Source organism: Thunnus albacares, chromosome 6, assembly GCF_914725855.1.
Source record: "Thunnus albacares chromosome 6, fThuAlb1.1, whole genome shotgun sequence".
Lineage (NCBI taxonomy): Eukaryota > Metazoa > Chordata > Actinopteri > Scombriformes > Scombridae > Thunnus > Thunnus albacares.
In genome coordinates this window covers 29,410,896-29,423,076 of record NC_058111.1, presented here as the reverse complement: position 1 = coordinate 29,423,076, position 12,181 = coordinate 29,410,896, and the positions used below count along the sequence as shown (strand labels likewise).

Genomic DNA, 12,181 nt, shown 5'->3' with positions numbered 1-12,181 from the left:
CCTCTTGGCATGGCGAGAGGCCTGATGTGGAGTGGAGGAACTTCACCTTCTAGACCTCAGCTGCCAACCACTCGGCTCTCTGCTGCTTTAGGCATTCTGCTGGAGCGCACAAGAGATTTCACACAACCTCCTCTCAAGGCCGTAGGCTTAACTCAGCACTTCTCTTAAATGCAATAAGCTTTTAAGTCCACCTTAACTGTGCCACTTGAAATGGAACGCAAAGAACCGCGCTGTCCTCGGAGGAATTTGTGGCAGCACTTTTCGGCATGTGTTGTTGCCATGGCTGGTTAGGCACCAGCTTGCTGGCGTTTTGGGACAAAAACAAGCCACCCTCCCTTCCTCCTCCTTTTTTTTCGTCTCTCTCTCTTGCTCTCTCTCTTCATGCCCGCTATCCCGCCTCATCCTAGGGGAGACAAAGACAGACAGAGACCCACCAGGGAATGTCCACCCTCCCTGCCGCCTGCCCTGACTCAGATAAAGACACAGACGCTCCCCCAAGAGAGACAGAGAGTGGAAGACAGAGGGATGGGGTGAAAAAGGCCAGAGAGGAGTGGCAGGGATCAGGGGTAAAAGAGAGTGGGAAAGAGTATGAGTGAGGGAGGAGAAAAAGAAAGCAATAGGAACTAGCAGGAGAGTGACAGATGCGTGGAAAGTTGGCAGAGGAGAAAGAGGGCAAAGGGACAGTGAGTGACATAAATAGTGAGTCAGAGGGATTCTGGGTGAGTGGCTGTGATGATACTTTGGATAATGCACCCAACGTCAGTTCATATTTGCATAAACACAAGATGGTGTGTGTTTGTGTGCATGCGTGTGTGTGTGTGTGTGCGTGTGTGTCTGCTGGTGTTTTGTTTCAGTGGAGATGCCTTTGCATGTGCAGCGAAAGAAGGGGGACGTCAGGGCAACCGTTACACTGAGCTAATTAAATCACTACGGGACAGAGATGGATGGCCTAACACACACACACACACACACACACACACACATACCCACATTCCCTCGAGAACCTCCCCTGCTGTGTCGGGCTGTGATGTGCATCGTTTACCTCCATAATCATCTGCCTTTCATTCTCTCACTCTTTCACTCTCTCTCTCTCTCTAGGTAAGCCAGTGATGATTATCACAGAGTACATGGAAAACGGATCACTGGATGCATTCCTGAGGGTCAGTCATGCGTTTCTGTCTGCACACACGTGTGTATGTGTGTGTGTACGTGTGCGTGTGTGTGTGTGTGTGTGTGTGTGTGCGATACAGCTGTACCTTGCTTATCCCATCTTATCTCTGTAATGTCATCTGCCGAAATTACAAGCGTTCGTTCACAAACATTCGCCCTAATCTTTATCCTCTCCTTGATCGACCGTTTTTCCGACAAGGAGGTTGGCGCAGGTTTCACCTCTGTTTTTTCAGGGTTCACTGAACTTTAGGATTTAGATGACGATTAGCTACTTTATCCTGTAAATGTACACAGCTTTAAGGTAAATGTAAGAAAATTACAACCACTTGTTGCACAGCATTAGTTATACGCAGATATAAGGAAGTTTTCAAGTATTTTGTAATGTTTTTATCAACCACCATAACTCCTTTTATGATGCATCTATAACTGGTATACAAACAGTTCATGAATGCTTAATTAACTACAATAACATAGTTGTAATTATATAAAATGATATGTCTTAATGAGTGTTTAGCACATTTATAAGTAATTGTAAAATTGTGAATGTGTATAAATAGTTCATAAATTCTTTATAACTTAGTCTAATGTCAGGATTATTTCATTAATAATCCTTCTTTATTATCAAAAAATGCATGTAATAATTTGTTCATGTGTGCAATCATACAGATGCATTATACTGTGTTATCAAGCATTGCCAAATACAATAATAAACACTTTAAAATGTATATATCAAAAATAATCTAAGCTGAAAAATATCCTTATATCTTTATACAGCTACATTATATTATAAACCACTTATTTATTTTTTGTTTTTATACTTATAAATGTTACTTAAAGTATTACCATTTTTAAAAATCCACCATGGAGCATTTCATAGTAGAAATAATGATTTATACTTTTTTTAACATCTAATATATCAGTAAGATTATACTGTATGAATAAATATATTTTCTTTTTCTTTTCTGCAGAAGAACGACGGTCGCTTCACAGTGATCCAGTTGGTCGGCATCCTGCGCGGAATCGCGTCAGGCATGAAGTACCTATCAGACATGAGCTATGTTCACCGCGACCTGGCAGCTCGCAACATCTTAGTCAATAGCAACCTGGTGTGCAAGGTGTCTGACTTCGGCATGTCCCGAGTGCTGGAGGACGACCCAGAGGCTGCGTACACCACCAGGGTGAGTGTGTGTAAGCGAGCATATGTCCGACTGAGTCACTGGTCTGTCTGCGTGTCACCTTACTTGTCTGCTTTGTCAGATTTTATTCATCAGACCATCTGTCAATTACAGGGCGGGAAGATCCCAATCCGCTGGACGGCCCCGGAGGCCATCGCTTACAGGAAGTTCACCTCGGCCAGCGACGTGTGGAGCTATGGCATCGTCATGTGGGAGGTGATGTCATATGGCGAGCGACCATATTGGGACATGAGTAACCAAGATGTAAGTCAAAATGTAATTATATGCAGACATTCATAAATAATAGACAGCTTGAATTAGGGTGCAGTATTAAAGCTCAACAATAATTCCCAGTTGCATGTGTACCGTCAAATATTTTTAAAAGATCATATTAACTTGGATATATAATAAAATGCCTGCAGGGATGATAAACACCAGCAGTATATTTCCTTTTCTCATTACACATTGAATTCAAATTTCCAGTGTCACTAATGATGATAAAGAATTTAATTTATGCCAAATGTGTTGCGTAGGTGCCCAAAGTAAGATGATTAAAAATTAAGCGATGGGTATAAAATTAAGTGGGAAAAAAACAACATAGCTGTAATCAAACTGCCTACAGTTTTTATTACAGTCAAATCCTTCCCAGACAAACACAGAAACACAGTGACTCACCACAGAATTAATCTACCTCCTAGGTGATCAAGGCTATTGATGAGGGCTATCGGCTGCCCCCGCCCATGGATTGCCCTGTGGCGCTCCACCAGCTCATGCTGGACTGCTGGCAGAGAGAGAGGGCCGACCGGCCAAAGTTTGGACAGATCGTCAACATGCTGGACAAGCTGATTCGTAACCCCAACACTCTGAAGAGGACCGGGGGAGAGACCGCTGTCAGGTGAGAGAGGAGGGCCACCCAAATTACAAAAAACATGTTTTCACTCGTCTCTAGTTGTATCTAGCCATGCAGATAGTTTTGTTTGTATTTGACCAGGTTTTCAGATATCCAGCTCTGAGATTTCTGCCTCCAGCTCCGTGTGAAGGAGAAAGGAACATTTGGAGTGCTCAGAGCACTGAAAAATGACATTCTTAAATGTCCCAGAGCACACTTTGAAGAGTTTTCATTGGAACTACTTTCTAGGCATTCAGAACATGATCTGAAAACACATAAACGCACACACCAATGCTTTTACTGGTGATAGAATTCCCAGAATATAATGGAATTGTAAGTAGTAGAAATTTTAGCAGTAAATCAGAGAAATTTATAGGAATTCCTCAAATAAAAATCTGGAAATACACACCACTTTGGTGATGGGTCACAACTTGTTTCATGGATTCCTTACATTAAATGATGTTATTTTAGTTGATCTATATTCCAAATGAATCTAGAAAAAAAAAAAACAGAGCAATATAGATTCAGGAGCAAGTACTGAAAATTATAATTTCACAATCCACAAATATGTTGTTTTGGAAGCTAATGTACATAAACACACATTTAGTCATCAGCTTTACCCACTAGCCCGCACTGTATGCAGTCTAGTTGCTACAAAATGTATTATGTACCTCTCACACCAACACAAACACACACACACACACCCCTATTCTCTCTCCCGCATTTACATTCACCATTAAACATTATCTACCAGCAACATGTGGCTCTTTTCAGCACAAACACCCTCCATAATGGATTTCTCTGCAAACTAGCTTTAATGGTGCTATACACTCAGGAATGCAGCCACTCTAAAAGGGGGGGAGAATTACGATGTAACGCCGAGTTAAAAACAAACATGACCCTACAGCTCCGACACCATTACTCTCGAGCAGCTAAACGTGTTAAGAATGACCTACGTGTGTTTACAGACTCAACGCAGGCCAGCGGGAGTCTGTTTGAGTTTAACGAGTTTGTGAGCACACGCGAGCGGGACACACCTGCGCACGCACACACTCGCCTAATGGGACACGGCGAGAGCAGAGTCCTTATGGAGTAATTTGCAGAACCGAGTCCTATACAGTAAATGCAGCTTTTGAAGGTACAAGAGGAAAGGGGAAAGTAGAGTGTGTGTGTGTGTGTGTGTGTGTGTGAGGCGGGGTATAATCTTTTCCACCTACTGACAAGTGACGACTCAGTGAAGAGTCTGACATCCTGTTCTCACACTTCAACTCAACATCCTTTTTAAAAAGAGAGAACGATAAAGAGTGTATGAGAGTGAGAGAGTCATCAAAGCATGACGAGACTGCCACCGCTACAGACTCGCCGGCCCCTGCATGTGAATGTTTCTTGGCTGGCGGAGAAAGGGAAAGATGTGAAAAAAGAAGTGGAAAAAAGAAGGAGGTAATTCTGTTGATGAATATCTGGATTTGAGAAGGAACTCCACCGTGCAGTTAAGTTCAGTGAAGTATGCCCGGGTTGTGTGTTTTCTGTAAAATAAGGATTAACTAACTGTGTCGGTCACACCCAGGAGGAACTGTGTTTGACTTGGCTCCGTTTCTGGTAGGACCTAGATAACAGGGGCACAAGGAAATGTAGCATGGTGCATTTTACAGCTGTAGCTTTTTTGTCGTTGCACAAGGTGTATGTGTCATGCTCTTTTGATACTAGGGTGGAGCATCACAGTCTGGTGTGAGGAAAGTCTAATTCCCGTAATGCAGTCATTGCCGTACTTGTCATGAATCAGCGGTGTTCCAGACTGTGTAACAAAGCGGATCATTGCTTTTCACGTCAAAAGCACTTAATCAGACTGTAACTTTTATTATCTATTTGCACAGACGGTTGCACACATGATGGTTTGGGGCTAAAGCTTTCATGTGTGCTGGACTGAACTGCAGCAGCATCAAACACTGACTGTGGCTGCTACTTGGAGAAGTTAGAACCTACAAAACTTAAGATAATTTCATTAATTTTCCACTTTTCCTCTTCCTTCCTTTCTCTCCTCCACCCACCAGGCCCAACACCACCCTGCTGGAGCCAGGCAGCCCCGAAGCGTCCTCGGCCGTAGGCACAGTGGAGGACTGGCTGCAGGCCATCGGTATGGAGAGATACAGCGATAACTTTACCGCTGCTGGCTACACCACTCCCGAGGCTGTGGTCCACATGACACAGGAGTGAGTATGAGGGGGAAAAAATGGGAGAAGAAGGGAGGAAGGAAAGAAAAAGGGATAGAGAAGATACAAGCCAGTCAACACAGCAAAAAACTTAACTTTTCTTACAGCAAGCCAATTCTGTAAATGCAGTGGAACTGTGGTCCCACTTTTTACACAGATCACTTCATTATTTAAAAAAAAAGAATATTTAAAGAAGTAAAAGATGATTTATGTGTGAATTTGGACTGGTTTACCACTTAAAAACATTGGTTTTACTTGAAAATACTTATGTGCACAGTAAATTTCACTTTCATGACTACTAAGAAATATTCTCGAAAACAATCAATCAAATCTTATTTAAATCTTATTTTTTTGAATACTTTGATTATTATTTTGAAGACTATTTTGAAATGAATTGAAAATTCTAATTATATAATTGAAACAAAATTAATCTTATTAAAGGTATACCTCAACATTTTGGGAAATATGCTCATTTGAAGAAGAACATTGATGTCACTTCCATGTTTGTATGCTAAATACAAAGCTAGAGCCAAGAAGTGATAGTTTAGCTTAGCATAACCTAGAGCTAGCCTGGCTATACCAGCACCTCCACATTTTACCAAATGACACATATCCTATTTGTTTAATCACAGACAGAAGTGTAAAAACAGCACATTGTGCATCTTGTGTTTTTAGTTACATATTAGAAATACTTCCAGCACGTAACCTAGCTAGCTTTTTCTCCCAGCTTCCAATCTTTATGCTAAACTAAGCTAAGCTACTTGCCTGTTGGCTCTAGTTTCATATTTAGCATACATACATGAGTGGTGTCAATCTTCTTGTAAACTCCTGGCAAGAAGGCAAATAAATATACATGTATGACCCAAAATCCATGACATCTTTTGAAAATTATACATGTGTTAAATGTGTCTCTGTCACTGGTCTGTAGGCCTAATATTTTCATTTTTCACCCATTAAGATTACAGGATTAGGATTGCTGTGTTGGCAAGTGAAATTCCTTATACAGCAGTTAAACTGTCAAGTCAGTTTCCACTGGAAGGGTGTAAAATCCATCATGTGGATCAGGCTTTCGTGTGTTTGTTATTGTTGTCCTCAGTCCTAAATGTCTGCTTTTCCCCATCCTTCCAGAGACATGGCCCGCATAGGCATCTCCTCGGCAGCACACCAGAACAAGATCCTGACCAGCGTCCAGGGAATGCTGTCTCAAATGCAACAGATGCAAGGCAGAATGGTTCCCGTCTGAGAGATTTAAACAAAGAAAAAGGAAAAGGGAGCAAAGCGACTTCATTTCTTATGAAAAAAAAAAAATAACAAAAAAGATTAAATATTAAAAAAAAAGAGACAAATAAACTATGAAGAAATAGTTTACCTCATCCATGCACTTTAAATTGGATCTAAAAGAAAAGAAGACGTTGATGAAGAAGAAAAAAAGTGGTGAAAATGGCACTTTTTTAAAATCAGACCTTTACCTTGCCCTTTTTTTGTTGTTTTGGAGAATGGGACACTTCTGTCTGCAGCATTTATGGATAGATGGAGGGACGGCTGGAAAAGTGCTTCCGAGAGGCCAATCTGGAGTGCCTTTAATGGTCTGGAAGGAAAAGCGAGGGAGGAGGGAATACCTTTCTTCCTCCTCTTGGGCAGAGTGTTGTTTCTGGAACTTTCTTTCTGGAATAGTCCGCGGAGCAGATTTTTTTGATTTCCTGTGACTGTGTTTATTGTACATGAATTGTTTCTGTGGGACACGCAGGCCGCCCCGGCCACCATTGTTCTCTCTCAGCTGGATCTGTTTGATATCTCACAGACAAAATGGAGGATCCTAACCGTCAGATATAAACAGTGAATCTCTGAGAGGTTGAGGGTTGGATTCCGCGGGGAGATGGCGGTGCAGGGAGGGCTTATTTTGAGGAGCTTCTTGTTGTATTTTTGCTCTGTTCTGGCCTTGTTTTTTTTCCCAGAACGCTGTATTTTGTTGCCCTCAGGACGTTGCTGAGAATGTCTTTGATCTTCCAGAGGAGCCTTCCCACTCCCCTGTCTTCCCAAAAATGCCTTCCCACACCTCTGATAAACACACAATTTGGATTCTTCCATTCATCTCCCTATCAGAATCAAAGCCCCCGCCCACCCTCCTGCAGGACCTACCACCTCTTCCTCACCACTTTTGATGGACAGCTGTTTGGACCAGCTAAATTGGCTTAATTAATTGGATGCAAGATGACGGAATTTATTGGCAGGATTTATTCGGACAAAAGGATGCAACAAAGGCAGTATGGATGCAGAATGAATCAGAATCATTAGCATCAAAATTGCCAAGACAATAAATAAGAAAATACACTGGGGATTACTCAAACAGATATCAAGGTGAGAATCAATAGTACTTTTTTTTGTTTTTACCTTTGCACAGCACTAAAAAAAGCCCTCGTAAAACAAAACATATAAAGTTATTGGATTATACCTCCCCTTATTATTGCAATATGCCTCTAATATCAAGTATGTCTAGCCACCAAGAGCCTATAAAATTCATTAGAACCCCCTGTTTCTCTCATCATTGGCCCCTCAGCACCAGAAACAGTGTTAATTAACAAGCGGGTCGCGCCATCGTAGGCAGCCAGAGCAGATCAATAGCCGCTGGTCTGTGATCAGTCTGCGGACCTGATGTGGCTGGCATGTTAATGAGAAGAATTAATCAGCGGCTGACTCCCAGTCAGCCAAACAAAGCCCTTTAGAGCTCACTAACACTTTCAGGATTGAGGAGAAGGTGATTCTGGGGCGACCAACAAACAAATATGTTGTCATGGTAGCAGGAAGGCTTTATGCTTTCATTTTTATATATCAAATAACACTAATTCGTCCCCCCTTTTGGTTAATCCTTGCCCAGATTTTCATTTTTTGACTTTCTAAGTAGAAGATCATAATTTATGCGCACAAATTAACACATACCCCCAAGTTAATAAAGAATGGATTTGGATTACTCAGCAGGTTCAAGACTGACCTCGCCCACTTACATAATTAGTTTAAATTATGTGACGGCGTTGATTTATTTGATTTATTTTTATACACTTAGTTTCCAGTTTATTAGCTTCATCTAACTAATACAATAGCCCTTGCAATAAAAAATATACCTCCATGAAGGTTATCATGTTCAGTTTTCATTGCAACTGTTTCAGAGAAGTGTTTGTTTATGTGCAGTTTGTGGAGCTGCAACTAATAATTATTATCATTATTGATTAAAAATCATGAAAAATGCCTGTTATAATTTCTCAGAGCCCAAGGCGATGCTTTCAGGTTGTTTGTTTTATCTGACCAAGAGTCCAAAACCTGGAGACATTAGATTTACTATCTGAGAAAGTAAAGCTTCAAATCATCACGTTTGAGAAGCTCAAACCAGCGAATGTCTAGAAATTTTGCTTGAAAAAATGACTGAAATGATGAAGCAATTATCCAAATGTTTGCTGATTAATTTCCTGTCGACCAACTAATTGTTTCAGCTCTACTGTTGAATTATATTTAATTAAACTGCAAAGTGTCACCCCATTTATATATATATATGTGGGTAGACTAAATATTAGAAAAACACCTCTCAGTATAACGGCGTTTACTTCTTGTGAACAAAAATAAAACTAATTTTGAAAATTGCTGTACAGAGCTTTTTTTGAATATCCAGTACCTATAATAATGAGAATGAATGTTCCATATTTAATCAGTATTCCTTCTTCAGGGATGTTAAAAATTTTACAAAGGAATCATTTCAGTCAGTATTATAAAAAAAAGCATTGTGCAGTTGCACTGGCTTCAATTTATACATCTAGTATTCTAATATACACACTCGTTAAATGTGTATTGGCGTGCGTTTGATGCGTGCCAATCAGTCAAGGACACGTTTCATGCATTATGTGCATACAACAGCATATGGTGCACACAAGTTAATACATTGTTGCCACGAAATCCATATTCTCCCCCTACAGGGCGGCTGCTCGCCGTCTCTGGATGCTCTGGCTTTGGCTCTCGATTTTGTTTAGCAGATGAGTTGAATGTTCCACGGAGCTGAAGCTAGAAAGGAGTATTGTTGGTCAGGACTGGATGCCAAGCAGAAATTGTTTATATTCAAAACCACCATGACTGATGCAGTCTCTCTCTCTTTCTCCCCAGCTGCTGCCGTCCATCATAAAACAGGATCCCGGCCTCGCTCGCCATGACTAGAATTCCTCCTCGTCTTCCTCCTCCTGCGCTCCCTTCCTCTCCTTGGAGTCTCCTCTGACATCGAGATGACAAATCCATCCCCACGTTTCCGAGACGTCCGCCGTCACAACACGTCAACTTGACAAACTAGCCGCCATGTGCTTGTGGCCATCCAGCAAAGTACTGGAATTACTATGAATGATTTAACAGCATAAAAAAGAGACAATAAGAAGAATGTAATATAATCGAGAAGCCCTGCTCCAGCGGATAATGTACTTTTTTTTTTGTTGAAAGTTTCATTTTATTTTGTGATTTTTTTTGTTGTGTTGTTTTGTTCTTTGTTTGCATGTAAAGTAACAAGCGTTTGATTTGAGCGTGCGAATGAGTCTCGAAGTGTGTGTGTGTGTGCACGAGTGTGCGTGTCTAGATGTATGAGTGACGTCTCAGAAGTACTATCAGTAATTTTGTCTGTTTTCATGCCACTGTGGAGGAGGAGGAGATAACAAGAGTTGTATTGTTTTTGATATAAAGAAAAACCGTGGACTTTTTTTTTTTTTGCTTTCGTGTCGTCTAAAAAACGATGTAAGGTGTGTTGCTCCCGTCGTGCAAACTCTACTCAGCAACAGCATTTATTAAACAGCTTTGTGGAATGCAACCCATTTCTGCTTTTGCAGTGAAGCCGGCTTGCAAATGGACACGCAGAGACACAGACAAGTGCAACTCGAAGCCTCTTGTCCGTAGAAACGCAGCGGACACAGACTAGAGTTTGGACTCTCCGAGCTCATGACAAGTCAAGGAGAAAATGTTGGAAAAGTCTCTCTCGATATGGGAACAGGGAGCAGTTTAAAATGAAGCATCTGTACACAACAAAGGATCAGAGAAGTGAGGAAAAAAGTGATAAAGAAGGGGAAACTGTTGGTTATTTTTATTTTTTCCAGAGCACATCATACAGCTACAGGTTTAACCCAATGGACTATATTCATTTTGTTCCTTTATCTCTTTAAACTATACTTATGTGAATGTTTTTAAACTTGTAAGTGACGCTTCAGATAATACAAGAACACCTCCGTCCTTAATACAGCTCTACTGCTCTTTCCTTTTGGCAATGTGTTATTTTTGGGTTTTATCTGTCAAAAAAGGACCTGTTTGGAAATATGCAAGACATGTTGGGAAGGAGAAGGAAACCAGAATGTACTGTAAAATACTTTTTTCCTTTACTTAAATGTTGGACGATTTGAAAAACACAAAAAGAAAAAAAATTAACAAAAACGCAAGAGTTAATGTTTGTCATTGTATGCCTTCCGATGCCATATGATCTAGCCATGTAGATCTAACATTCTCTCAATCTTTTGTTTTTGTACCTTTTTTGACATGATCATGATTTTTTTTTGTTTTGTTTTGGGTTTTTTTGGCCTTGTTTTTTTTTTGTTTTTTTGTTTTTTTTTTTGTCAAGGAGCTCTAGGTACATGTAACTTATGTCATTTATTTATGTCCTTTTATATCTAGTTTGTAAAATAATAGCCTAAAGTGAAGAAAATAAAGGGGTGCCAAAGCGCATTCTTATTAAAGTAGAAACCATATGACGATCTCCCTGCCTCTCATTCACACACACACACATACGCTGCATTGTCTAAAGCGAAGACCGTCAGCATTTTCATCAGTTATTACGGTCATTATGTCCGTAGAGTAGAGCTGATTATCTTACTATCATGCATTGATTACTGCATTATATGATTGCATATAATGGAGGGATTATGTAACAGGCCAAGGTAGCACATCAAGCAGTTTCTTGGCCTCATTTGTGCTTTCTATTTTTCACTGTCGCTCTGCGTAACATAAACACACACACTGAAAGAAAAAAAAAAACTGGCCGGTCTGTTGGCAGTGTGTCCTCTCTGCAGCACATGTTCAGCAGATATCATGACTCTGGACTTGAAGACTTGGCCCTCAACTCCTCTCAGGCCTTGAGGCAGCAGCGAGCGCCACTCACTTGGCGCAGTGCATGTGTGTGTATGCGTGTTTAATCAGAATAACATCTGCTTCCTGTGCTCATTTCCAGCAGCGATAAACCGCTGATTGTCCTGAGTCTTTGATAAGGGCCCGGGAGAGAGGGGGTGTGAGGGGGGGGGGGGGGGGGGAGAGAGGACAGTTTTAGAAACGGAGCTCAGGCGAATGTTGAGCCAAATGGCGTTTTACACATTTCCTGAGAAATCACCAGTGCAACGCATGCATACATTAAAGCTCTGAAGTTTGCAGTGGGAGATTTTTATCGGCCTCTGAGGGAAAGTGTGCCTCCTTCGCAGATTGTTGGCAAGCTTCGAGGGGAAGACGGAGGAAGATTAGTGAGGCTGAGCTTGATAAATTTGCCCTAAACCGAGAATGTTTATATTTAAAATGTTGACAACCGGAACAGAATTTGATTTTTTTTTTTTTTTTTTTAAAAACATAACCCACACGAATACACATACATATAATATGTATGTGTACACAAGGATTTTTTTTTGCTATAATCCTGGCCCAATAATGTTGACAAAAAGAAGAGGGGGTGTGCTGCTCAACAA

General features: G+C 40.9%; 1 protein-coding gene across 2 annotated transcripts in view; it reads left to right on the top strand.

The window, feature by feature from the left end:
• epha4l (eph receptor A4, like) overlaps positions 1-11,200 on the top strand; it is a 56,246-nt gene extending 45,046 nt beyond the window's left edge. For both annotated transcript variants that reach the window (XM_044354064.1, XM_044354063.1), the window contains exons 12-18: positions 1,099-1,160; positions 2,139-2,348; positions 2,460-2,609; positions 3,044-3,240; positions 5,286-5,444; positions 6,573-7,802; positions 9,591-11,200. In XM_044354064.1, coding sequence (XP_044209999.1) covers positions 1,099-1,160; positions 2,139-2,348; positions 2,460-2,609; positions 3,044-3,240; positions 5,286-5,444; positions 6,573-6,687 — 893 coding nt within the window. In that variant the 3' untranslated portion in view covers positions 6,688-7,802; positions 9,591-11,200. The remainder of the gene's footprint in view (positions 1-1,098; positions 1,161-2,138; positions 2,349-2,459; positions 2,610-3,043; positions 3,241-5,285; positions 5,445-6,572; positions 7,803-9,590) is intronic.
• Positions 11,201-12,181: the final 981 nt, after the last annotated feature.